The following is a 27,760-nucleotide window of genomic DNA, read 5'->3' on the forward strand; positions in this document are numbered from 1 at the left end:
TCTGTTCCTCTCTGTCTCCCTTCATTTTGCCTTTTTTTTTTTATCTGTTTCTCCTTACCTCTCTGACATTCTCCTCTAAATGGGCCTGGCACACATCCCACTGTCTAACGAAGGTTTTTGTGTGTGTGTGTGTGTGTGTGTGTGGGAGGTGTTTAGGGAGGTGAGACCTTCTCTGGGACACACTAATCAGCTCAAAGCCAAAGCCCAGGCAGGGAGGCGCTGGACAGGTGAGCGGAACCACTCAGTACACCTACTGGCTGATCTTTAGTTTGAGGGTCAAATCCATCCTTTATGCCACAGTCACTTCTTCATTCTGGTGTCCCCCACTCACCTGGCCTCTGTCCCAGGTTGCCAACTCCCTTCCTTGGGGTCTCTGTGGGAGGAAACAGCGAGCAGCTGCTCTACCAAGGGAGCCTCCTGCTGAATGCACCTTCTGCTAACCCCAAGTGTGTTAACCTTTTCTTTTAATTAACACTGTACCAACTCCCAGCTCCTGCAACCATAGTCCAGAGAGAGGTGGCTGCAACTGTCAGAGAAGCCAAGGAATCATCAGGGGACATGAAAAGGTGGTGGGTGGGTGGGAGTGGTGAAGGTGAGAAGGGTGAGGAGGAAGAGGAGGAGGAGGTGGGATGAATAATGCGTTCATGGCCTGGAAGTGAGGCTTCTTCTAATCCTTCAGAGCCTTCTTTATCTGCATGCCTTCACAAAACTCCAACACACCAGTCACTCTACACAACAACTGCCTATTTTCCAGGGAAAATCCTGAAGTAAATGGGACATTCTGATGAGAAGATCACTACTTCTAATTTACACTATAACTCATAAGGCTGCAGGATAATCAAAAAACCTTTAATTCGTTGTTTAGTCACTCAATTTGCAAGTGTGTGACATTTCAGGAAAACAAAAAAACAACAACTTTCGAACTGTGCATGTTTGTGTTTCTTCACCAGGTTATAAAAACTATAAGCAGTATAGAGGCAGCGGACACACTGAGTAATACATGATATACATTTATTTCTAATTTTATATGCTTCATTAACTTGTTAATTCAGTGTGAAATCCAGTGAACCAAATAACCAGACACCGGTACCCCTCCAGGTGTCTGTCTGACTGTGTAAAATGTTCTGTATGAGAAGGGGCTAGCACAGCTATGTGTGGCAGCCTAGTTAACTAGCACCATATAGAGAGGTGAGCATGCTTGATCTCACCTTAAAGTGAAGATCTCCTAATGAGAGAGTGGTAATGAGCAAGAAAAAGAATTACTCTCATTTCTCTTTTAAAAAAAAGTGTTGAAAGCATGAAAGTATGCTGTCTTTTCCTTCCGTCTCATGTGGTGGTGCCAAGTGGAAAGTGTCCATCTTTCACCGGGAGATTTTTATGTTCACCTTGGCTCATGGTAACGTCCCTGGGGATCCTCTTTCTTGGCATGGTCACAGTGGTCACCATTTGCGAGAGATGGGCTGCTGAGGTCAAAACCATTTGAGAAGGACATAAAACCTCTAAAATAATTTTTGATCACACTATGAAACCATCCCACTGTGGTCAAATAATATTCTTTAGGCCAGTAACGCATCACTGTGGAGGTTATTGTTAGAAAAGTAATTTTAGCCGGTGTATATTCTGGACATCAATGCAGCCAGCTGGTGAATGCTAGAGCTTTAGTTTGTCTGCTAATTTTTCATGCTAGCAATTAGCTAGCTGATGGTATTAACCACCTTTCATTGCCTGATCCAGCGCCACGGGTGATAATTTAGTTATCAAACCATGCTAAGACCCTACAATTCAGGTCGCAGCGTTCCAAGTGAGAGATATATGCGAATCTAACATCTCGTGACCCTCGGTTTTATGATGGAGTAAGTAAGGGGGGAAACTGCCAGGACCTTCTCCTCATGAAGACCCAGAGCAAGGGCACTGTCTCCCCAGCCCCATAGATCAGCCAGCCCTGAATGTCAAACTGCACAGCAGCCACTACAGTGCCAGGAGTCCCTCTCTCACTCCCTCTCTGGCCCATGATCTGCTGTCTGGTGACACCACTGTGCTAATGACCTGGTTTGGGATTTGCACCATGGGGCTCCTTGGCTTACGAAGATGGAAGTTGTGGATATCCAGCTGGAAGGTCACCGTTGACGACGTCCACTCACTCCACATTTCCTCTATTCCGTTGACATCCTTCAGTTTTCAAGGAGGTTGACACAGTGCGGCTGTCACCGTTTCTTTGTATATATTTTTTTCAATATAATACACAGTTTCTCAAATTATGAAACAATAATGTCGTTTCCACAGAGTTATTGAAATGCACTATTTATTTATTTATTTATTTTGGTAGTGGGGGACACAATGTTTATGTGAACTGCATGCATATGATGTTTTTGTTTTGTTTTTTTGCTCCAGAGTTTAATTGCTTGACAATTTGGATAACAGTAAAGTTGGAAAGCAGCACTCACGCCTTGCTTGCCAACTCTGAAGCCTTGTGATTGTTAGCTCTCCATGTAGTTTTTGTTCTTTTTTTTTAATCAGTTTACTGTGAGAAAAAAAAATGCCTCATTGCTTGGAGAGGGCAATGTTTTCAGTCACTCGCTATCTTCACTTTTTTTTCAGCCTCAGGAGTTTGGCTTGTTGGAGCAGAGTGTAAAGTCCCTGGGGAGGAGCTCCTCTGGTGTTGGGGGCACTGCCTCGACCTCACTCATGCCTGGTGTGGGTGGCATCCAACAAGGGAGACACACAATGGAGAGCAGGACTTGAAGATGGTGATGCTTCTGGTGGGCTCTCTCAGGACTCAGCCTTATTCTCAGGGTCATGCATTCCAGCAATCTCTGTAATTATAAGCAAGTGAGAAAAAAGTCGAGTCTTCTGCCTTTCTCAAAATGAACGTGCCCCACTCCTCAAGGGAAACATTCACATCTCTGAGTTCTAGTAGCTGGACGGGTTTTAATGAGGCAAGTCAAGTGTGTGTGTGTGTGAGTGTGTGATTGTGCGTGGTTGGTGTACATGTACGTCTGTGTATCTGCCCTCTTCTAACGAGCGTAATTGACCGACTATGCTTTTAAGCCGCCGTTTTTCACCATTTGTGAGAATATTCTACTAAATAGCCTTCAGTGATTATTACTTCTACGGGAGACACTTCATTGGGATTAAAACTTTCTCTGAGTTTTAAACTTCAGTTACTACTTTTTTTTCCTCCCTTTTTTGACAGTGTACTGTTAGAGCCAAATGGACAGAGGTTGAAGAGGCCACAGGTCAAAAGGAACTGCTGAAGAATCCCACCACCCGAGGACCATGAATTCCACTGGGGAACATTTCACCCTGCTGAGAGGCAGAGTGAAATCTGTGATGCAGCAGCACACGCTCGCTCGCTGTGGTGCCTCGATGTCTAGCTAAAATCTACGGGAGATGGGGGGGAAAAAAATCTCTGCACAACTGCTCAGTTTTACTACAAATACCGTGGCAAAAAAAATAAAAATGGAAAAAAAGACTGTGCTTTTGTGCATTCGATAGCATTTCAAAGACTTCTAGTCCACATAATGACTTTTGGAAGCACAACACAATATTGGGGATTGATGTTTATGCAAATGGCTTCATGTGAAGCTACAATGCAGGCCTATAAAACAAAAGAAAATAGTTGAATATTGAAGGCACGTGCAGGTACATGCATGACCTTATGCGCTGAATAGAAATTTCCTGGCTTGCGTTGTTTTCATTGCAAACATGTCATCTTTTCTGTATAACTTTGTTTGATTCCCCTTTCCATTCTCCTCAGAGATGAGACTTGAAACAAAAAACAAAAACAAAAAAAAACATTTGTGATGATCTTCATTGTGCCTATTTGCTCCCAAAATTTCCACATGGTTCTCCTTTCCTTATTTATAAGGGTATCCCTAAGAGGGAAGCCATGTCAGACACGTTTTTTTTTTTTTTTTTTTTGGAGCTTCTTGAGCAACATTCCTCACATGAGGTTTCTTCTACTTGAAGAAAAAAAACAACTTCTGAGGAAAAGTGTACTGTAACTTAGAGACTTAACAGTGCAAGCTCTGAGTCAAGCCTTGCTTTGTCACTAATGAAAGTAGCAAAGAGCCCTCGAGGACTGAAGAGCACTGTTTGTTTGTGTTTGTGAGAGGAGGTGTGTATGTGGGGGGGGGGGGGGGGGGGGGGGGGGGGGGGGGAGGCAAGGTGGTAAAACTTTGGGAGAGCCGCCTGACAGAGCGCTGAGACACCGAGGGGGGAACTTTGGAGCATTGTTAAGATTGAAGTTTTAAGGCAGCTGAGACCTCCTGACAGATTCCAAGCACCTACAAATAGATGTTTTATATGAGTGTGTTTACCAACTTTACTGTAGTTTGTGAGGGCTTTGAATTTACCAAAGCACCTCGTGTCAATCTGTGTCATACTACCTTTTATTGATCTTCTTCGAGCATTTTATGGCACCATGTGGGTGGGGAGATTATTCCAAAAGCAAAAGGTGTGGACTGCGATTACAAACCGGGGAAAGCTTTGACATCACATATACATCGAAAGCCATATCTTAGAATATTTTAGCCTTGCATTTACTACTGATTGGGGAGAAACGAAGGAAAACAACAAGGCCTCTTTAAAACACGAGCATAATAATGGCTGTCAGTTAATAGCTACGTCTTCTCCCTTATAGGTCTAAATTTTCTATTACTTGTGCATTACTTCTCACTAGATGATTACCTTAAATGCCTGTAACAGTATTGCCTCATTATGAACTCCAACGAGAAACTGGGTATGCCCTATAGAATAAGAGCAGCATTATTATACAACCACATCATTAACTTTTATAGTTATAGCTGACTTTATAGTGAATTTTCTTTAACAACATTACATTTGGCCACACTAAAGGCTATCAAAGGTTGCTGTTAATTTTCTTCTTCTACACCAGCCCGTATTCAGGAGTATATCCAGACTGACTGTTTCTCTCCTTCCCTTTAGGATTGCAGTTGAAAAAAAAAACAAACCTTTGGTTTCCTCTTATATTTGGCTCTGTGGATCAGTCCAAATAAGAATGCACTGAAAGTGGTGGAAAGCAGTTGCGTGACTGTGATTTTTAGATGGGGCCCCTGGCAGAGGCAGCCTCCAGCCTGCAGAGGGGAAGAGTGCAGAGTGAGAAGCCCACTGCAGGGCTCCTCTCTGGATCTCATTTTCACATAGCAGGGGTAGGTTTGGGGCATGGACCTCCACATGCAGGTGAGGGTGTATTCCAGTGCACCGCTGTGAACATCTTGATAAGAAGGGAAAGGAAAAAAGAAAGAAAGAAAGGAAAAAAGCCATTTCAAACGACACACTAAAGTGATGATTAAAGAAATGATAAAACAAGAGAAATCACGGAATATTAATATTATAGTGGGTTGTTTTCATTCTATGTAGCCTCTTATTTGAAATGGAAGAAAACAATGTATTTCTCATGAATAACACTGAAATGATTAGGGGATAGGCTGTAATAGTTCTAGTCCGTAGTACGTTAAAAATCCCTCAATCTTAAAGTACACTCGATATCCCAATTCCACGCGTGCCGTTACATGTCATATATGTCAACAGCAAAAGAGAAAATGTCTTTCTGCTTAACCATTTCTACCAGAAGGGGGACCAGTCCGTCTGCCGTAGACGGAGAGTGGCCGACGGCGAGCTGAGGCAGAGGAGACGCCAGGGTGAGCAAGCCGACTTTGGGTTTAGAGTTCGACTCCGGATCCGGGGACAAGCAGATCCAGCAATCCGCATCTTGCCATGATCCCTAGGATTTTAATCATGCCTCTCTGTCTGTGTGTGAGTGCAGGCAGGCTGACAATGATTTCCTCAGTGATTACGTACAGAGCGAGTCCCTGCGGGGTAGGGGCCCCCTCTGGAGCCATCCTGATGGCTTTGGGGGCCTTGCTTCCATTTTCCATTATTATGTGGACTACCGGAGCGACAGCGCAGTCCAAGACCTTGCAGGTTTGTGATGAGGAGGGAGCTTCCATCTTCTCTCTGCTTCTTCATCCTCTTTTTAAGAGCAATTTAGACGTAGACTTAGATCAGATTCCGAACCTAATTCATGATTAGCTGACTGGAGTGAGAAAAGGAAGAGTCTGCAATAGTTTTGATGCTGTTAGGTGGATATGAAGTGAAAAGTGTTATTGTCATTTTTTTTCCAATTTTTTTTTGGGGGGTTTGTTGCATTTTTGCACACTCACGGGAGGCGTTTTGCTGATGTCTTTCTCACGCGGATGCATTTGAGATGAGAAGCGAAAAGCAAATATTGCGCTTTTGTTTCTAAACGAACATCATGCCTACACGCGTGTGTGTTTTCCCGGAGAATGGACGCGCATGACGGGATTACTATATTCTCACACTTTTCCCGATACCTAGCTCAACTAAATAAAGTCGCCTATAGCGATCGGGCTAATTGGATTTTATAACATCCACCTACTCATCACAAAATAACAGCAAACTCGTGTACAGACGGCGCGGCCGGGGCTAAGTTGCATCTTTATGTAATGGTAAAAAGGCAGCCGCGGTTTTGGTCAGTCAATTTTAGAGAGACTATACCTTTAGACTATCCCGTCCTACACAAATTGTCAGGCAGAAACTGAGCAACTTCAGCGTTTTCTATAGGATGTCGCGCCGCAAGCAAGCTAAACCAAGATCACTGAAAGGTAAGTGATAAGCCTGTTTGGTGGCTCTCAAAACATTTTGCTTTTTAAGGACATGACACAAAATGTGGACGAGCATGAACTGAATGCTCGTGAAATGTAACTGTCTCTCCCCCCACCCCTTTCTTTCTTTCTTCCTTTCTTTTTTACGCATTTCGAAGTGTTCCTTCCTATTTGTGTTGCGCATGAAATCGACTGTTTACGTACTTGGCATCGGAGGGGGATAAATAATAATACTAATAATATTAATAATAATAAAAAATTAAAAACATGCTCGGCTTTCGGTTCTCACTGTATACTGATGAGAGTTAAAGAAGGGGCAGGGATACGTTTAAAGAGCAACAGTGCAGCGCGACGCTGGCGAACATCTGGATGCGTTAAAGACGCTCCTGGTCGGAACTTGAGCCGTCTGATGGAATGGGGTGCACAGTCACGTGACTCACCCCGTCTGAAAACTCAAAGAGGAAACATTTTATACGTTGGGGAGGGGGGGCTGTGATGTGCGTGCTCGCAAGTGTGTGGTGAGGTGCAAATACTACCCAACGTTTAATACTAATGAGACATTTCATTAAGAAAAAGAAAAAGTTCTGGATTTATCAGTCAGGTTGCTTAAAGCTTGAAAACAGCTGAATTTCATCGGTAACGTCTATGATGTTATTTGGGGGGGGTTTTCTTACTCCCCTTTTTGGTCACTTTTTCCCTTTTTCTTCTTTAAACAGTTGGTTTGGTGGTAATCTGATCTACCATTTGCCACAGAGTGTACATGTCTGTGAGAGTTTCAGAAAGGGGGAGGGAGAGGGAAATAGAGACAGAAAGGGAGAGCAACATACACACACACATACACACATATTCACACATTACTTTTCTCTGTAGCATTTTAGTGGGGGGAGCTGTAGGTTTTTGGAGGTTGAGCTCCAGTTCATCTGGCAGGCATTGTATTTTGCTCAGCAAATAATTGTCCACAATTTCACATTCCCAGCTTGTGGTCTGTGGACCCCTTTCTCTCTCCCCCCCTTTTCGTTCTCGGAAGTCTTCATCTCAAAGGAAGATTACATGGTCTGTGGTACATTCATGCAGCCACCATTTTAAATCAATACCCAGGAGAGAGTGGAAATGTGAGTGCATGCACATCTTAAAATTGTCACATTCTGTTTCCAGACCTGCACTGCTCTATTCGCGGTAAACAGCTCCATACATAGATTTCATATTTTCTCAGAGCAGATTGGCATTGGCATTATTTTTTTTTCTTGTTTAGTTGGTGTGACATTTGCTATTCTCAAAAGACATATCACATATAATCGTCTCCTGCCAGCATGCCTACATGCTACAAGTGTGTGTGTGTGTGTGTGTGTGTGTGTGTGTGTGTGTGTGTGTGAGAGAGAGAGAGAGAGAGAGAGAGAGACTGTGTGTGTGCATTCAGAAGAACATCTGTTAAGATTTGTGTACATCTAAGTGTGCGGCAGAGAGGGATGCAGAGTGAGCAAATCAGTATGCAAATGAAGTCAGAGTGATGACATTGTTTGTTTTGTTATTGTCACTAAAATTTAAATTGGGAAAATGTGGAGCACGGAACATCGTGACTTTTATGTCTTCATTCCGGCTGCTCAACCGGAGCAGAAATGCAGATACGTCATAGATATTCCCTTGTTTTGGATCGGACCCAAGGAAGGCCAGGCAGATGTTATTTATTGTTCTTTGTCCATCTATTTCCTCAGGGACAGAGATAAACTTATACAGATGTCCACAATAACTTTGTTTGTCTTTTTTTTTTAATTGACATTTGACACTTTATTCTTCTCTATTGTTCAAGGAAGACATGATTGGTCATTTTATTTGTAGTTTCTTGTTTTGTGGCATCTCCTAATTTGTGTCGCTCACATTCATACATGTGTGAGCCCGTGTCTCCTATTCCTGTGTCTTTTCGCGAGCAGACCGGGATCTCCGAGTTCAGATTTCACTTTTATAGGTTGTCTTGAGGCAGTGGTCAATGTGAACGTTCCAATTTTTTCCCCTTTGCTCAGAAAGAACGCATTGTTCTGCAGAGGGGAGAATGAACAGAGATGCTGATGGAACGTGGTGGGAAGGTAGAACGAGCATCATGTGCAGCGTTTTGAGGGACTGGTATGGATAGTATGGACGTGGGGTGCATGCAGAGAAGATGAGAAAATAATGCTGTGACAGTTGGCACTCCTTTTTCCCTTGTGTACCTCCAACACACACCCACTTGCTCAGTATTGGCTGCTTGTGGGAGTCAGAGGTTATGTTTTTGGTCCCATGGAGGAAAAGGGCAACATTACAAGTCCCGTTTCAATTAAGTCTGAGAGACAGATCCGGCTACGTTATTGCTTGGGGGAATAAATGGCACAGGACGAGACCATACATCATTCGCTTATATGCAAACACTTCACCCCAGCCACTGAAATTTACTCAATCCTGAGCCTTCTATATTTCTCAACTGTAGGCACATTGTAATTTTGTTTTGATGTGCAGAGGCTTTGGGTCAGCACATTGCCTCAGTCAGTGGTGAGCAGCGAGGAAGGAGGATCTCACTCCAAATCCTGCATGATGACTGCCACGTTGCCTGTCCTCCACTACTTCCTGAATAACATGAGACGCGGTTGATATTTTCATTTGGAGCGCAAATTACACTCTCAGGTCTTGGCACTGATGTGTTCATTGGCCGAGGAGGAAGTTTCCAGGTCTGTTAATTGCATATATAAATATATTTTCTGCACCATTTCCATTAGGTATGGTGATCGCCATGAAATCAGGGCTGTGCCATGTACACCGTAAATATTTGATGATTTTAAGAAACTCAAATTCATCACCAGACAAGTGATCCCAGGAGGTTATCGTGCTTTAAATATACTTGACAGGAAATATCACTTTACACTTTAAATATACCCCTCATGCACTGGGTGGATTTGTAAAATCTGTAATAGGCCTGTAAAAATAAAATTAATGATTAAATTGTCTGTTTTGGGGGAGGGGTTGAATTCCTAAGCTTGTGCATAATAATTCGATTTAAAGTTTTTATTGACGTTTTTCTGGTATTGAAACCAGACCTTTCGGGAAAAACTGAAACAAATATTTACTTGCTTAATCAAAAAAAATTGGCCATAAAATTTGAAGCTTTTCCTTTTAGTGAAAACAAAATTGAACATTTGACACGCATAACCACTCCCACTCCTATTCTCTTCAGTACTTTGAAGCATAGGTCTGTGTATGTACAAAAAATAAATAAATAAAAGTGTGAAGGGGTGGTTAAAGCTTCTGTAGTTTAGTCGGAAACAAGTCAAAAACTAACTTGCCTGTTTTTTTGGGGGTTTTTTTAAGGCAGCCTGTTTGCAGTATGTTCACCGTTAAATGGTCTGAATGTCTAATCTTAATTTTATCAGCTGGAACGCAGACGCATGCTACAGTCCACTCTTTTTTTCTCTTTTCATGTCTAAAAGGTGCGTTATTCTTAGTTTACAGCAAGCTGCAGTATTCCAGTCTGTTCACAATTAATGATCTGTGGCATAACACCCATTAACACTTTTCTAATGTGACACAAAAATATGGATAGTATTATCATTAAGGAAATTATGATGGAGGCATGGAAAAATCCCATTAGCACGGCTGTCAGTGCTCTTGACATGCGGCTCAGTGTGTCGGACTGGGCGTCGCGGGAGCTGGCCGATATGTCTTCTTATTCCATGGCATGTGTCTCTCTTGTTGTCATGGATTGTCTGCCACATGGAGAAAGAGTTCTGATTCAGAGACAATGACGGATTTCCTCCACTGCCGCAAATGAAATGCTACGTTTCTGGGGTTTCTTTCTTTCTTTTTCTTGTCTTTTTCCCCCCTCTCCTCTTGTCTCGTTTGCATTTATGAATAGCATTAATATTTTTGGAAGCTGAAGTTGCAATAATTGCATAATGAGATTATTGATTTGTGACGTTTTTATAGTGCTGCTAGTGGAGTTCTCTCGCGCTCTCTTTCTTTTCTTTTTCTTTTTTCTTTTGCTTACAATGCAAGGCAAAATATAGAATATAAATATTATGCAACATGATTAACATGCTCCTCTATTGCAAATTATTTATGACACCAATCACCAGTTCAAATAATGCTCATTAAGAAAGTTATTCATGTGCAGTGTGTGTTCTCCTCCCTCCCTCCCCAACCCTAATTGAGGAGCGTTGACCTCGTGACCCGAGCTAAATTGAGTTGTAGTCCCTGTGGCGAGCGTCTCCTTCCCGGTCAGTCAGGGCGGATTACACAGCCATTGTGTTCGGCACTTTATCGTCCAAGCTGGCTGTAACCAAGCAGATGAGTCACGCATATCCAGGAACACACTCAGGGCTTTTTTTTTAAATGTCTGAGAAGTGCTGCGAGATACCCTCACACACAAACAGAGACACACCAAATTTGTGGCAATGCTCGCATAAAAGCGCAAGACATGTACGGCATTAAATACATGTATCTGTGCACATACACACTTCCCAAAGCAGCAGGAATTCATTTGATGGATTTGAAAAAGTCCAAGCTTCTGCGACTCTGCCTTATTCATCTCTGTTAAGCCATTAGTTGTTGCTGTTATGGCGTGTCATGGTTTGTGCGCATGTAAATTAGCGTGGGGTATTTTTTCAGTTGTTCAGTTGTGAGGGTTTTGGGGGGTTTTTGTTTCGTTTTGTGTTATTTTTTTATTTTTTGCTCCTCGTTTTGTTCCGATAGAAAATGAATTCATTTCCTAAAAAGTAAGCGTCCCGTCTTGGGAATTGTCACTCACGATATAATGACAGTTACTCCACATTCATTTTTTTTGTGTGTGTGTTTGGCCATTGTGTTAATTAGCGGCCTTTAATGCTGTGCCACTTGTTGTGGGATTATGTTTTTCCTGCTCTGCATTTTGAAAATCAAAGGAGCTGTGCTGAAATGGTCCCATGTGTGTTTGGTATTGTATCAACAAAACCTTGCGGCATGATTACAGTTTGTCACTGACTGAGTGATACACTGTACCTTGTCAAACATTAATTAACTGATAGCAGTGATGCAGTTACAGCAGTGTGGACTGAGTTGCAGTCAGCTGAAGTCATTATGAGGTAATCATGAGCTTCAGAGTATATTAATTAAAAGTGCCCACCCTATTTATATATGTACTGTTATGACTGTTCATCAAATGTCCAGCTAGAAGGAAACGTCACAGGAATTTGGCCTGACTTGACAGCTTACCCTCTATGATTGCTCCTAGCTAGCTATTAATTATCTAGCAGACAGGTGCAAATGAGAAAAGAATTTGCACGGTGATGGAAGTTGTTTACTTTAAATGGCAAAACTTTTAATAAGTTCACCGTGGTGACAAATCATCGCAAACCGCTGTAATGTTTAAGTTCTTATGGCAATGTAAAATAGAATTTTCTGCCTGAACTCCCTCATCTCACCAACAGGGACGGTAATCAAAACAAAAACTCCAGCTCCCACCACCAATCTCTGATAGAACCATGGGGGATTTATTAGGACCCCCTATCTCTAGCCCATTTAAATGATTCTAGATGCAAGGCGCTCAACGGTGTTAGAGAAACTCATTAAACTCTCAGGGCGCCAGCCACTAAGGCCTCCTTTAAGAGGACAAGGTTTCTCTGTTGGCTGAAACAGTCCTCTTTGGAGGCTCTGAGGGATATATACCTCCACGGTGTCCAACTATGTCTGCTCCATCACTTTTAATTGATTTAGCTAATTAATTGCTAGACCCATGACCATTTGTTTTGCATATTTTCTTCCTACATCAATTATAATTGTTGCTCGGGGAAATATTCAAGATATTCGGAAAACATCCCTATATGTAACTGAATTTACATTGTCGTTTCTTTACAAGTTTATTTTGAATAAAAGATTCTTTTTTTCTATATTGGAGTTCCTTGAAAATTCACTTTTGGCTGGACACCGGATGACAGCGAACCATAGTCGCTCCATCGTTTGCTGTCTTCATAAGAAACAGCTCGACACTTTCCTCTTCATTTTTCACTGAAGTTTGACACCTCACTTGACACTAACTTGTGCTCCCCTGTGGAAAAGGCTTCTGCCACCATAGGATCCTGGCTTAATTATGCAAAGTACAGGATATTTTGTACGATTTTAAAAGTGCGCCAGTTTCTGCTTTGGCAGTCACTGCCACACTCCCCTACTGGGAGGTCCTGTCAGACTCCCCCTTCCTCTTTGCCCAGGAAAATGAAAGGCTAGAAAGAAAAGACATAATGGAGAATGCATTTCAACTGCAGGGGTGGAACGCAGAGGCGTAAGAAGTCCTCAGTGAGACCCTCATTTTACATGGAACAGGTGGGAGACTCTTTTGTTCTCTTCCCGCTGTTAAAATCCATTTCATTTCTTGTACTTGACATGCCACGAGGAACTCTCACCGGTTCCAAAAAGGCTCCAATGTAAAAGGTTCCTACCTTTTACTAAACATAAGTCGTGTTTTTCAAGGCCGGTGCTGTTGTCAGAAAGTCAAAAGTGGTTTAGCTGCCATGCACCTAATGAGCAGATGCGAGTGCCGATCAAGCCGTCACTATTTTGTCACCCACCCTGTTAAAGAGCAAAAACACTTTGCAGCCACTTTGGCTGCATCTATTTTCTATGTGTCTGTTGGCGTCTTATTACATTTGTATACTTTACTGTAGGTTTCATTTTGGATCACAGGATCACAGCTTTAGGAAGATCCATATTTATGCTGCAGTGCTCTTTTCATGATGCCAGTCTAACGTAGCTAACCAGTGCGCCGTGCAACCTTCTTACTAATATAGTCATCAAGGTATTTTTCACTTGGTCACTGTTGATGTTGGGAGTGTGTTTCATGGGAGACGTTCATAATTCATCACGTCATTACTCAGTCCAATATGTTATTTACGTGGGTGGCTGTTTGCCTCGTTGCCAAACCTCATACATATGAAAGGCTTGTGCGGATTGCCAAACCACAGGTTGAGCTTTGGAAAGCTGCTGAAATCTCCTGGAGTTTCCATATAGAAAATCTCAATTGTAAATAATAGAAAAGAAGGAAATCTCAATGTGTCTAACTTGTTTTTCGCTGTTAACTGTTTCTTTCCCTCTGTTTCTCCCCCTTCTCTTTTTCTGGCAGTAGAAGACAATGTGACAGAGGACCAGCACAGTCCTGGGCAGACTGCCATTCCAAGCGGTAATGCTCCATTTCATATTTCATCATTTTCGGCTGGAAAGTGGATCATGTGTCTCTGTGTGCGTTTGTGTGTGTGCGCCTATGTGTGTGCGTCTGTCTGTAACATTTTTTGTTGGGATCAGAATGAAATAAAGTCTGTGCTTCCTGTTTCTGAGGTTTTCTTGCTGTAAACCGAATGGTTGCATGTGTTTTTTATAACTCAAGCGCTTTAGTGCATTTTCCGTGTTTGTGTGCACGCATGCAGGTGTGCCTATAGCTGTCCTTGTGTTTCTGTGTGTTCTTGCCTCTTTTTTTTTTTTTTACGCTCTTTGTTTCCAAACCCTCTGTATGATGTAGAATAGAGCTACGCAGATGAATGTGTCCTGTCTCCACGCGTGCCATTCACAGTGGCCCTCCAGGAACAGAGCGGTAATTCAGGTCAGGCTAGCAGAAAGCCCCCTATGAATGAAGCCTGCTCCTGATGCACCACACTGTATATTTTCATTTCATTTGTCTCTGGTAAAGGTTAAGTCTCAGGCGTGGTTATTTTAAACCCGATATGGATGGTTTTGCCCAGCAGGCTGGGGACCCTGGGTACTCCTAGGCTGCCACATTAGTCCAGCATTTACCCATAGCGTTCTGAGTGCCTCTGTGTAAAATACAGGAGCTGTATGCATTACTGCAGTAAATCCTGGCTTAACTCACTTGCTCACTAGTACTCAGTAACTGTTTTTGTCTGATGTCTTGTTTGTTAGCTGGTATCTTAAGGTAGATGTGAGGTTCCTGCACTGATTTAGAAAGAAGCAGTTTTTGCACATACACTTTTCTGCTATCTGTTTCCGACTGAGCTTTTCCTCTTCATCAGACTTACTATTAGACCCTTTTGCCACATATTTGTGTATGGCTAAACTAAATAGCCGGGCCAATACATCTTCTGCTGTGTTAATTTGTATTGATGGCTATTGGTGGGTGGTTCTTTGAAAAGAATCTGCCTCCTTTGCCCATCTAACCCCGGCTCAAGGGATGAAGGACTGGGCATAAGAGGCAGACTTGCCTCGGAGACCTCCTGTCATCCAGAGCCAAAGCAGAGCTAATGAGTGTGCCTGATTACAACGACCCCCTCAGACACACGAATCTCTCCTCTCCCCGTCTCTGCACCGCCTCTATCTCCAGAGCGAGGGGAGACAGCCGCCACATGATCGATGTCTGCCTGTGGAGAAATCAGGAGGGCGCACAAATTAATTTCTCACTTTCCTCATTTGACTTCGTTTGACTGATTTATTTTTTAACCTCCTCTCAGGATGCAGCTTGACGAATGGTCAATGAGGAAATAGTTGTTTGCAGCGATGAACTTTTAAGATACAGCGAGCTTTCGCTTTGCCTATCTGTCACCTGTCTGAGTTTTAAAATGCAGTAATTCTACATAATGCCCCAACAAGTCCTCATAAAATCAAACTGAAAAGCAGCAGAAAGAGCTTACCTGATTGTCATGCGTTTGCTGCTTTGACGGACAGGGCCACAATAGCCATTAGACTTCTGACAAGCTAAGGGCTTCACCAGACATGGTGTCAGGATCTGCCTCATAAGTAGACCCCCAGTTGCGCTCTTCTGTGACTCTGCAAGCATTCTGCAGACCCTGCATCCTGTTTCTTATTCATGTTTGATATGTAGCAAAGGCAAAGGAGAAATGCTAACAAAAGAGGCCCTCTAAAAGATAGACAGTATTATGCATAGTATAGAGGGGCAGGAACAGTGTGATATCTGAGATTTAATGAGGCAGTGTGCTTTTTTACCCAGAGAGTCTGGAGCAGGCTTAAGATCTGCAGCTTGGCTTTACCACTGCGCTGCCTGTGTGTAATTATAACCACATGCTCAGTGCTTTTTCTTCTCTTTTATATATACATCCCTTTCTTTTTTCTTTCTTTCTTTTTTTTTTTTGCTCTTGGCTATTACAGATTGAGGCTTTTTTCTTTCTTTGTTTCTTTTTTTTTTTTAGAAGACTGTGTCAGCTCTGTCAAAGTGGAGTGGAGTGAGGCAAATAGAAGAGTTTCAGAGATCTGAAGGGGTGTCTGGGTGGCTAGGTGCTCTAGTGTGGAGTAGTGTTGCGTGTTGGTGCGGTGTCTGAGACTCTGGCTCTGGCTGAGGTTGAGGCTGCCCACAGATCAATGTACTGCAGGGCTCGCAACAGCAGGAAGAGGAAAAGGCTCTTTCACTACACCACTTCAGAAAATCATATTCTCTATTATTCATTTCCTTTGATGTTTTACTGCACTAATGGCATAGCAAGGCGCTCCGTGCAATATTATCACTGCCTGTGAGAGCGCGAGTGAGACGGCTGAACAAGAGAAAGAGCATTTGGTGTGTTCAAATGTTGTTTCTCATTCAGCTTCTTTGATTTCCATTCTTCTTTGTGTGCTCATATCTTTTTTTGGTGCAGAGATTTTAATGGCGGTTGATGCCATCTGTATACCTGTGATTCGATGTGCTGCTTGCTTCATGAGCTGCTCTCTGTTGTCTCCGTTGTTTGTTCTTGTCTCTCCTGTAATTGTTTGACACCTTTTCTCCCTTCCTTTGCTACTCTTATCTTCATCTCAGCGTGCATCATAAAATTTTCATAAAAATACTACATGTTTATTTGTAATTTATAACAAGGTGCCAAACACTTTCTGCCAGTGCACCACTTTAAGCTCGTCTTTAGTGCTCTAAGAGAAATGGCTTTTGACAAACACCTCTGCTAATCGGTGTTCAAATTTAAAATGGATCAAATGACTGACTAATAATTAGACTTAATAATTAATAATTAGACTTAGACACACACACATGTAAATTCTTGACAATTATTAACAATCTGGCAAGTGTCAAGCTCACAGCCCTGTCGCCGTATCATATTCTTTAATGATGGCGAATCAGTGGATGTGACGGTTTAAGCGGAGAGCCCCGAGTCCCATCCTCACAGAGGAGGATATACTTGGAGGCACATGTGGCATTAGAATGTAGTGTGACCTATATATATGGTAGGTTCTCGGCAAAAAAAAAAAAAAAAAGAAAAGTTTCAGATTTTTAAATAATGAGGTGCCGGCAAGCGTGTGAAGGTTATTCAATCTTAATGTCCTCCTATTTCTGACAGCCTCCCTCACTCTGATAAAGAAGCGTGCCCACCTTTGATCAGGCCTGCCGACACGTGTCGAGAGAAGCTGCTTGCTGGTTGGAATAAATTCTTAATTCGAACTTGGGGGTGGGTTGTTGTAGGACGGGGTGCCATGGAGAGAGGGGAGGGGCGTGGGGTGGTGGAGTGGGGGCATCGTAAGATCAGGATCTTTGTAACATCATGGGGAAATGAGGAGATGGGTGCACTGGTAATGATGTTTTTGACACCCAAGTTCTTACGCTGCACAAAGGAGGCTCTGTCAGGCTAAACCCTGATGGAGCCTGTATCTACAGGCAAGTAAGAACATGGCCCTCAGTGGTTTCACACTTTTTTGTGCTCAGTATGTCTCAGATGCATTTGAGTCAAATTCAGATTAAAACCCTGACATCCGTTAAATTTTGTGCCTAGCATCCACAACTACTTTTTTGTCTTCTCTTTATTGTAGGCCCAAGTTTTTATGAATTTTTCTAGCTTAGGGTTAGATATTAAATCTCCAGTGTTAAGGTTCGCGCAGAGACTTAAACTTTTTAGATTAAAATTCTATTAACAGGCTTGGCCAGACAGTTCACTTTATATTATTATTGTTTTTTATTATTATATTTTCTTCTATCCCTCTGTGCTCATGCCTCCCTCTCTCCCTGTGGTCAGTGTCTGCACCTGTCACAGTGTGTGGGCCAGACAGTGGGGGATGAGGCTACGCTTCCTTGCTAGGGACCACGGGTCCCTGGTGGGGCTAATGGAGCAGCGAAGAGAATATCAATTAAAAGGTTATAAATATTTAAAAGCAAAAAAATATTCAATAATATAAGGGTAGGGGGTCCAGGAGAGTCTTCAACTCACAAGATGAAAGTTGTGGCATGATAAATGTCACTAGGCACCATAAGAGATCATAAGTGTGCGCGTGATGGATGGATTTGGACCCGGACAGATATTACACGGCTCTAAAGACGTCAATCACCATTCAGATCCCCACATTTTATTAGTACAGTATTAATGTGCTTTTAGTACAATAAAGGTTTGAAATTTATCCTTAGAAATCATTTTGTTAGATCTTCATTATATCCCCCCTATGAATAATTTCTCAGTCGCAGCTATGATCATCTCCCTTTGAGCCGCCCTTATCAGAGTATGGATCAGCGGTCAGTGTAGCCTCTCTCTTGTCCTTACCTTCCACGCCGACGCTGTTAAGATGCTCATCGGAAATTAACAAGGGTGTTAATTCGAACCTTTGTTTTAAATTAACAAGGGCGTTGGGCCTGATGAAAAATTCTCAATATCTTACACATCTTCGCCCAATATTCCACAGCCATCCCGAGCATACTGGTATCGATCTGCTGTCCAGCCAGTAGAGGCTGGTAGAAGAGAATGTCCTGATCTGATGGATTACTGTATGAGGCCCAGAGGCACAGGAACCTCAGTATTGATGTGGCTCTTTAATCCCACGGTTGGACGTGACCTTGCCGTGTCTAAACCCCCACGCCCCCAGAGCGACTTTCCAAACCACCGCCCCCATCCCCTTCCCCCAAACATGTAACAGTTTACACTTCCAGTGCCGCATCGCTACAGCTCAGGTCGCTCACCTCAGCTGAGTGCAGTGACCCAGCTCGGATTCGCTGAAAGTTGGAGCAGAAAGTTGTTACCTAAAACAAGAGAAAGCAAGGGATTGGAAATCAAACTTACGAATGCATAACGCTGATCCTTTTCCCCGGTAATCATAAAAAAAATGTATTTTATTTGGTCGTTATTGTGGATCTATGAAATAATATGAGAATACCAGTGAAATTCATCCACGCTCTGCTCAGAGGAATGTATTTCTATTTCAGATTAGACATAAAATGCTTAAATGTAGCCATCAGTTGTTTTCCCTGACAGGACCATGCTGTAATATTAGAGAATTTAATGATTCATGAAGGCCTTTGGGGAAAAAAAGAAAGTTTTAACCTCCTCCACAGGCACCCTGTAAAAAACACACACACATGAAGTGTTCATATTTCTGTGCATATTGTGAATTCTGTGCCTCTGTGTGCGGATGAATCATAACTCTATATTGTGTGGCTTTTGGCCTCAGTCAGAAGTGTTTCCCCCCAGAGCAAGAAAGGCCTGCATCTGTGAGGATTGGGTTGGGATTTTCATTTTCTTGAAACACCTTCTGTTCTGTTCTGCATGGTCCCACCGGGGACCACAGTGCTGATATTTTTAGAGGGCATGTTCCGAGAGCCTCAGTCGCCAAGAGGGAAGGACAATGGAGGGTGTGATGTTACATCAATACTTGGCGCAAGTGGGGGAAAGAAAAAACCCCTGGGTGGCCTTGATGAGTTCTCGACCGCCTTTCCTCAAGGAATTTCACAGTTTAAGAGCACCCTAACAGAAAGAGGACCTAAAATGGCCGCCCCAGTGCACACGCACCCAGCACCAGTACAGCCACACCTGCACGCTTTTGGTGCCACACACTCCTTGTCCTCAGGCTCTGTTAACTGTGTGCGGGGTGAAAAAAACAGGCTTACTCCTAACGTTCCCCTCCGGAGTTTCCAGACAAGCCGAGGAACACTTATTGGAGTGGGGCTTAAAATGGCTGCCAGTGAAGTGCAGAGGCTTTTCTTCCACCCCGCAAAAGCCTAACCAGGGTGGCATGATTGTTTGATTGTAAATATGGTGTTTTAATTAGAAGTATTGTGAAGTGTAAAGGTCGCAATGTGAGGAGAGACAGGGCTGCGGGCCATTCTGCCTATTAATAAGATACTATTCCAAGCTGCTTTGGCTTAACTACGTGTCAGAATGAAGATATGCGTGGTACGCTGCGAGTGAGCGATGCGAGGTTTGATTTGCTGTCGGAACGCTTTAGTATCACGTGAAGAACTTCAGATTAGAGTGGTAATTTGAAAGATGGTTCCTCCTGATTCAGGGTAGTAAGTTGCCCACCCCTGGCACTGCTGCAGCACAAAGCCAACGAGAGACAAAACTGCAGATGGATTGAAGAATATTGATGTGCGCGACCCGCAGCTGCCTGCGAGCAAAGCTGAATAATTTAGGGAAGTGTGTCGTGACGACAGCCCAACACACACCAATCTCAGTTTTTGTGTGTCTTCCTGCGCTATGCTACATACATCCACAGTTCTGGTCTAAATGTCTGAGTAATATGGCAAGGTCTTTCTCCTCTGATAGATGCTGACTGATGCAATTCAGCACTCGCTGGCAGAATTTCATATTTCTTTGGTCCAGCCAAAACTGCAATCCAGGATTTATTAACTACACATATTCCCATCAGTCTAGTTTCATATACTGAAGTTTTGCTTGGGTGAAGCAGGGCAAACACAACGTAAAACCATTTCTAATAACAGAGGGTGCGTGCTTGTGTGTTTGTATGTGTGTGTCGGATTTGTGTGTGCGAGCGTCGTACCGCCTTCTCCGCCTGTATATCTCTCGCCCGCACCTGCCCAACAGTTCTGTTATGGCATGAGTGGTTGAGTTACAGAGGCCCAAATTGAACCTGCATTTTTATTACAGCTTTTATTATTGTTTTTATTAAATCCAGAGTCTAGAAATCCATTTTATTGTCACCCAGAGGAAGCCGTAGTACCTCGCTGTGTGGGTCACCCCTCTGACTATGTGGTGCTGTCATTTCCTGTGGCTCGGCAGATCCAGAGTGCGCCCTCGAGAGGGCGGCGGAGGATGGTGAGACCGGGCATCTAAGGAAGAGGCTGCTCTCTCCAGAGGAAGGAGAGGAGGGAGAGGAGGAGGACGAGGAGCCCGCGCTGCACAGCTGCGACAGCTGCCGGCAGGTGTTCGAGTCGCTGAGCGATCTCACCGAACACAAGATTAATCAATGCCAGCTGACAGGTAAACAACGTTCAGCCCACCGAGCCTCCCCTCCACTCTGCCACTCAGCTCTTCTCCCACTCTCACTCTATGCTTTCATCTGAGAATATGCCACACTATGTGTGTTAGTACACTGCACCAAGGGGAGCACAACACCAGACTACCAGTTTCTTTGGTAGATATCCAGCAGCACAGGCCTCCACACACATAGCGCATTAGTTATATTGTGGTGTACGTTAATATCATCAGAGACGACATCTAAACAGGCCCACACGTGCCCATTAAAATAGATAGCAGTATATGTATTTATAGTATGAGCCTCGTGTCCTTACATGTGTCAGTGCAAGGTTTTATACGGCACCATACTAATTCGAAACGTTTCAATAACACCGAGTATTAGTAACATGGAGCTAGTAGGTCCCACAGTAACCAGACCACCAACTGGAGATGGATCTTTGCTCCAGGAAAGTCCCTCAGCTGCTCCCAGTGCGAGCTAGCTGCAGTAGTAATACCTTGTGGGATTGAAAGAGAAGGATGCCATTGGCAGACTGTGTCATTGACCTGTTGATGGATGAATAGGACTATAAATACCCTGACAAGGTGGCAGACAGAACTAATGATGTGAACTGAAGGTTTCCATGTGCTTCTCCTGGACTTGCTGTCCTCCTTTACATGCCCTGACAGGCCCGTATTGAGAAACACCATCTGATACTCATTTCATAGTGTTTGGGCACATGTCTCGTCTCTTTCTACTGTCAAAAATAAAGTGAACTAAAATGTCCTATTTCTGTTTCAGATGTAGTACAGACGCTATTGTTTGTCATTCAACAGAAAAGCCCAGAGATGTTTACGATTGAGTTGCATTCAGTCTTTAAGTATGATGACTAGCCTGTTTCATTTGGGCTCAAAGTCCAATAAAGTCATGTAGTGCATGGTGTGTAAAAATGCCAGTCATAATTCTTTAATGACAGTCATTGCATGTGTTATCATGAGGATTTTTCTCTTTAATATGTTTAATATTTCTCACTGAACCCAGTAATCGACTCTTTTATTGATGCCCCAGGGATGGTAAATGGACACAAGAGGAGAAATTGCAAGCAAGAAAGTTTATGGCTTAAAGATACACTCGATAATTGAAGTGGAATAGATAGCACATTGAATTTTAAAAAGAAAATGAATGTATGTATAATGTATATATATAAATGAATGTATATAAAACATAAGACAGAAAAAAAAACTCAACTGCACTAGCAACATAAAAAGTAAGCTGGTAAGTAAGCATTTGCAGGAAACAACAACCTCAACCAATTAGAGATGTCGCTGTTTTCAGTTTTGTAGGGTAGTTCTTTTCCGTGACATTGCAAATAAGATGGGTTTCATGCAGACCTGTGGTTCCTACAAGAACACATACTGTTGTTTCACAGTGTTGTAGCTCTTGGTAAGTCTACATTACAACACCATGGCTCATAATCAAAACCCCTGCTTCTAGAACATCACTGTTGCGCTCCATTAGAGGTAGTCCTTTAAGCCTTGTGGTTATGTGCTCTAAGTTCAATGTCACAGCTTACTTTATCCATTTCAAATTTAAAGTCTTGGAGCACCTCAGTGCACAGAAACCCTTCCTAACAAGGCTTTTATTGTGAAACTTTGAAAGAAAGAAAGTGTCGTATAAACATCATATTGTAACCTTAGGTTGTTGTTTTTTTTTTTTAACACAACTTTTTTTGTTGGGTCACTCAGCAGCAGGATGTTATTACTGACTAGCTGACAGACACAGTTGTCGGGGTCATGCGCCTCTCTGACTGTAAGGAATCTTCCCCAGCTGGTAGGAACAGTATTTACGTGTGTTATGCCCCCTCTTAGAATGTTTCAGCTAGCACTTTTGTGTATGCCCAGCAATAGTCTCTTTTCTGTTTACATTCAAGCACAGTTTGATTTCATATTTTGCAACCGTCAGCAAACCACAAATTATAGGTTAGATATCCCATGAGTTTTACAAAGATTTTCCATTAACTGTGAGACAGCCTCAAGTCTCGTGTTTTTGTGTACTCAATATGTAAAAATGCCTTCTGTTACCCTCCCGTCTGTGTTAATTTGAGCAGAAACGCATACATGTGCATTGCACAATTGATTTTATGCCCTGCTATGTGTTTAAATTCAGAAGAAGCGACACTCAATCAGCTAAAGGTTTGAAAACTGACTGCACTCTTCACTTCTGCATTACTGTCATCCAACAAAAAAAATGACTGGTCTAAGGGAAAGAAAGTGCAGAGTCTCCTGTCACTCTTTTTTTTCTTCAATCTGACACCCAATTCAATCAAGTCATTGCAGATGTGTGGACAGTCTTTGTTTGGGGACAATTTGAGGAATGCAGAAAGAAAAGAAAAAAAACCCACAAAGGATTTTATTTAATTAAAGTTCTTCCTATACTTATACTGTTGCACAACACTGAGAAAACAATAATGTTATAAAGTTGTGTTTCTGATTCAGGGACAGGTCTTTAATGTTCAGCAGCATTTTCAGTATGTGGTCATGACTGACTCAGCCATATTTTTTTTCTATAATTAAGCCTGTCTTTTAAAAATGTCAATCTTATGGACAAATAACTCTTAATTGCTCAATGATGAAAAAAAAAACACAGTTTGGATAAGAGCCCCTGTGGAAGCCAAACAAAAGATTCTAATTGCCATTAGGGTATTGTGATTGTGCAGAAACACTCTATTAGTATTCAAACACAGTGGGAGAAAAGAAACTTCTAGATGGCATACTAAGTACTTTGAATGTGTGTGTGTGTGTGTGTGTGTGTGTGTGTGTGTGTGTGTGTGTGTGTGTGTGTGTGTGTGTGTGTGTGTGTGTGTGTGTGTGTGTGTGTGTGTGTGTCTGTGAGTATGTGTTTGTGCATTCTCTGGAATATGGGATATGAGATTTCCTATGTGGCATTATGTAGACATCCATGACCAATTAATCTGCCTTACATCAAGTCTCTACTCACAGATGGATCCTTTATTAGAGCCGTTTTCTAATCAACCACCAGCACCTGCTAAACTCTCCATTTTTACGATTTCAAATATTTTATTTTTGGTTAACAAATTGCAAAAGCTTGACTGGAACCAATCCATGTATGAAGATTTGCATGCTGACACAACTCTGCATTTTTTCCCCTCCCATCAAAACATATACAGTGAGTTTCCTAAGACAGACAGCCCATATACAGTCAGTAAGCTTAAAAAATACATATTATAAAAGCAGTCGGATAAGGCAAGTGAAATAAAGTCTAAACAGATTCTAACTGTGTGTCGACCACACCCGATGGACAGAGAGAAAGAAAAAGATGTTACATGTCACTGCGATCAATGGCGGCCATTGTCTCTCCCCATCTGGCAGAGGTATAACACCTTCCCATGCACTTAAGCTGTGGCCACTGCAGTGCGCTAAGGGAGCACATGGGTATGGATTGCCTCGTGTCCCCGATGCGATCGGTGCTATTGATCGCACTAATGCTGGACTGCAGAGGAAGGCGAGCGCCTGAGAAAGAGAGCAAGGGAGAAGAAGGGAGATGTGGAGAGTGAAAGAGAGGGAGAGAGAGTGCTGCAGGAATGTGTCCCCAGGGAGCCCGTCTTGGGCTGGGGCAGGGCTTCAGGAATGCTCCCCAGGAGATCCCAGTGAAGGCTAGGGCAGGGCTGGAAGAATGCTCCTCTAGAGAGTTGAGAGTGGAGGCTGGCTGGGGCAGGGCTAGAAGAATGTTCCCCCAGAGCACCCCTCTAACTCTGGGGCAGAAGTAGAGAGGCTCTGAGGGGGGAGACCCCCCCCCCCCCCCCCCCCACCCCACCCCTCGGCTCCAGAATGGCTGCGGATCAGGTTTCCGTGTGGGGATCAGCATCCTGCCGACATGGCTTTAGGCTACCCTGGGGAAGAGACAGGAGGCTGGAGGCATAGCTATTCCATAGGACTTTCCAAAAACGCTTCACAAATGCTTTGTCTCACTATCACGCTGCATTGTCTGCGCACACTTATAGTGTTACCTATCCTTAATGGAGAAAGAGAAACAGTGTGTGTGTAGTTTGACTTTTGTTCTCAGTTGGCACAAGAGATGTTCATATGCCAGGTATGAGATTGCAGTGGTAGGCAAGGAAACATGCCTTCAGGCCTACTCGCCAAAGAAATACCTTGCTTCTCATCTCATTTCAGCTTGTGTTTACTAGCCCACACTGTAAATAAAAATAACACCTCTAGCTCAGAGTTTAATTCAAAAGATTGCATTTTCACACAGCCTTACTCGGTCAATTCTTCAATTCCGCGTCTCTGAAGGTATTTGAATAGCCTAGTGCACACATGGGCTGGCAGCCTAGTGGCCGTTCTTTCATTATGGGTCCAGCTCCCTTGAGCAACACCTTTTCTTGTGTCCTTCACTAGAGGAGGGGCATGTCTGCTCCCCCCAGAGAGATCTGTGCCCTGCTATTTTAACCCTCTGTGAGATGACCTTTTTAATAAGTGTCTTTCTCTGCTTTCCTGCCGGCCACTGTGCGAGCAAACAGAGCATGTCTTCTGCTTCCCTCAGATAAAGGAATCAATCAGAGTGGGTGCAACAGAGAAAGAGAGAGATAACTGGGCCATATATGGATTTATATTATGTAGATTTCCCCTTTTCCTCATCCCTGTAGACACTGCAAAATGCACTCAGCTTCAATAAAACACATTTCAGATTTATGAGAAAAATACAAATGAAACACTAATACTCACTGAAAAACAATAACATTTCCTCACAATGCAGAACATGCTAATATGATAGAAGCTCTTTCTCTGTTTGCAATGGGCACCATTTCTTTTTTTAAACCTGCTGATCAATGTCCCCCCCTTCTATTCCCAACCACAACATGTTTGCTTGAAGTGTTTGAATTCATTTACATCAAGCCTTTGGGTCAGCAGCATGGAAACATTCAGTAATACCCTCAACTATGAACAGACTCCTGGCAGTCCGTGCTTTATACTAACTGTTTCCAACAGGCTCCTATTGGTTGTACTGTTTTTTTTCTACTAACTTTGTGTATTGATCCAACAGCTGCTTTGTAGCTGCCAAGAAGAATGTGCCAAACTGCAAAGACTTTATTCGCTTCAAAAGGGCTCACATAAGAAGAAAAGCGACATGACAAGACCTGATTAGCCGAACTCTGAGCCACCGCCGTTCATCAGAAATTCTGCTGTGTTTTTGCCGGGGTGTCTTGCGACATCCTGGTACAAAGAGCAGCACACTGATTACAAGGCTTTGAAAGGAGGAGAGGCGGTCAGGGGAGAATAGCTACTTCTGGCACAACGCAGCCACTGAAAAGAGACCTCATGCTAGAGTGAGCTCTTACAATTGGGCTTGAGTCTTTCCTGTGTATGTGTTTGTGTGGGGGGCATGTTCTACGTGAGCGTCTGAGAGAAAAGAAAAATAGGTATGGAGGGAAAGAGGTAGAAAAGATATTAAAGTAGATGTTGACTCCGTGGTATAGAGTCCCCGTGTATTTCCTCTTTGTGCAACAGTGCCAGCAATGTTAACAGGAATGTCATTAGGAATTCAAAGCATATGCCCTCGTGAGGACGCCCTCTTTCTCTTTCCCCTGTGCTCCACACGGCACATATTATGCACTGTATAAAGTATTTATTGGTCTTTGTCAGACGAGGGCTGCATTTTCTGCAGAAAAACCATCAAAATAAGAATAGAGGAACTTGCAGGGTTTTTTTGTGTGTTTTTTTGCTCGGCTTTGTGGGTTTAAGGCATAAACAACAATGGCTAGCACTGCAACTCTTTGCTTTTCTCGTATCCGCATCCCCCATCTATCTAACACTCTGTGTCTCTCACGTTTTCGCTTGTTCAATCAGTCATCCGTGCACACACAAACACTTATTAACAAGCACGAGCACACACGCTCCCTCTCAGCACCTGCGTGCCTGCACTTTGCATTTTAGACGACACATAATTCATCGCCCAGGAGGCTAAACACATGCCGGGACTTCATCCAGTTGACCTCTTTCTTAAGTAGGTAGCCACAAAAGCCGAGATGACATGTGGACAAAACAGAGATAATCTCCTGCACTCACCCAGAACTACAAGCTACAAGCACCTGAGCGAAAACCTATACCAACAACAGTGTTCTTATTTCCCCTTTTTGCTGTGTAGCGGTCCTTTGAAACTACTGTCTTCAGTTCTGAGACAATGACCAGCCCAAGAAGCGGTTGTTTCGGTTTCTCTCACACTCAGTATCTCTCCCTGGCCCTGGCTCTGCCTGCTCTTTGTTCACTCTCTTCCTCAGCCTGCAAGTCTTTTTCAGCGGCACAAGCAGAAGAATGGCACATTAAATCTTAATAGGACTGCGTCTGGCCGTGTTGAATTGCAGAGCGTGTTAAGCCGGCGCTTTCCTCCCCCTTGGCACACGCTTGTGGAAGTGGAAAACAATTGAATAAAAGAAACCGCTCTCTCTCTCTGTAACACAAGTGACTTCGGCTGTTCTGCTGAAACTATGAGATTGAACTGACTCCAGCTCACAAATGGCTTAAGCCCTTACTAAGAGACTGTAAAATAAACATTTGTACTTTTCAAGATGCATATGTGGAAGGTGCACAGAGGATTTACCTGACCACCCACAATGAAGCCGTCGCATTATTCCCTGTTCCAAGTGACAGCTGAAAAATGCTGCCGTAGACTCTGTGCTTAACTGGTGGCTGAGGAGGCAGGAGTAACCTCGCTAGGAGGGATATGTGAAATGTATGAAGAGAAGGAGATAAAAAACTGAATATTTAGATTGAATAAAGTCAGAAAAAATAATAAAGAAGTAGAGAAAAGACAGTGAAGGTAGGGAAGAGCCAATCTTAGCAGCAATGTGAGTCCAGGCCTTCTTTGTAAGGCAGTCAGAGGTGGTAATTAGCCAATGATGAGTTGACGGGTTGTGTGTCCAGTGCTCGGCACTGCTGGGTGGGGCTGTGGGAGGTAGATAAGGCCAGCAGTGGGCTTATCTCTGAGAA

The 27,760-nt window shown here is 43.2% G+C and overlaps 1 protein-coding gene and 2 long non-coding RNA genes across 8 annotated transcripts in view; 2 read left to right on the forward strand and 1 right to left on the reverse strand.

The window, feature by feature from the left end:
* Positions 1-155: 155 nt before the first annotated feature.
* Positions 156-3,625, forward strand: LOC143413470 (uncharacterized). Its single transcript, XR_013094082.1, has 3 exons — positions 156-227; positions 2,599-2,936; positions 3,194-3,625. It is a non-coding gene; the product is annotated as an uncharacterized LOC143413470 (long non-coding RNA).
* On the reverse strand, positions 2,723-27,694 carry LOC143413469 (uncharacterized). 2 transcript variants are annotated; one of them, XR_013094080.1, is made up of 4 exons: positions 27,372-27,694; positions 18,523-18,582; positions 4,974-5,236; positions 2,723-2,813 (listed from the first exon to the last, which is right to left on the reverse strand). It is a non-coding gene; the product is annotated as an uncharacterized LOC143413469 (long non-coding RNA). The 2 variants fall into 2 exon arrangements; XR_013094081.1 differs by lacking the exon at positions 18,523-18,582.
* LOC101470070 (zinc finger protein 521) overlaps positions 5,781-27,760 on the forward strand; it is an 88,891-nt gene continuing 66,911 nt past the window's right edge. For 2 of the 5 annotated variants that reach the window (XM_004542723.4, XM_004542725.4), the window contains exons 1-3: positions 5,953-6,647; positions 13,759-13,815; positions 20,579-20,779. In XM_004542723.4, the coding sequence (XP_004542780.1) occupies positions 6,608-6,647; positions 13,759-13,815; positions 20,579-20,779 (298 nt within the window). In that variant the 5' untranslated portion in view covers positions 5,953-6,607. The other 3 variants (XM_023154623.3, XM_012916762.3, XM_004542724.4) reach the window with 3 other exon arrangements.

Source organism: Maylandia zebra, linkage group LG18, assembly GCF_041146795.1.
Source record: "Maylandia zebra isolate NMK-2024a linkage group LG18, Mzebra_GT3a, whole genome shotgun sequence".
Lineage (NCBI taxonomy): Eukaryota > Metazoa > Chordata > Actinopteri > Cichliformes > Cichlidae > Maylandia > Maylandia zebra.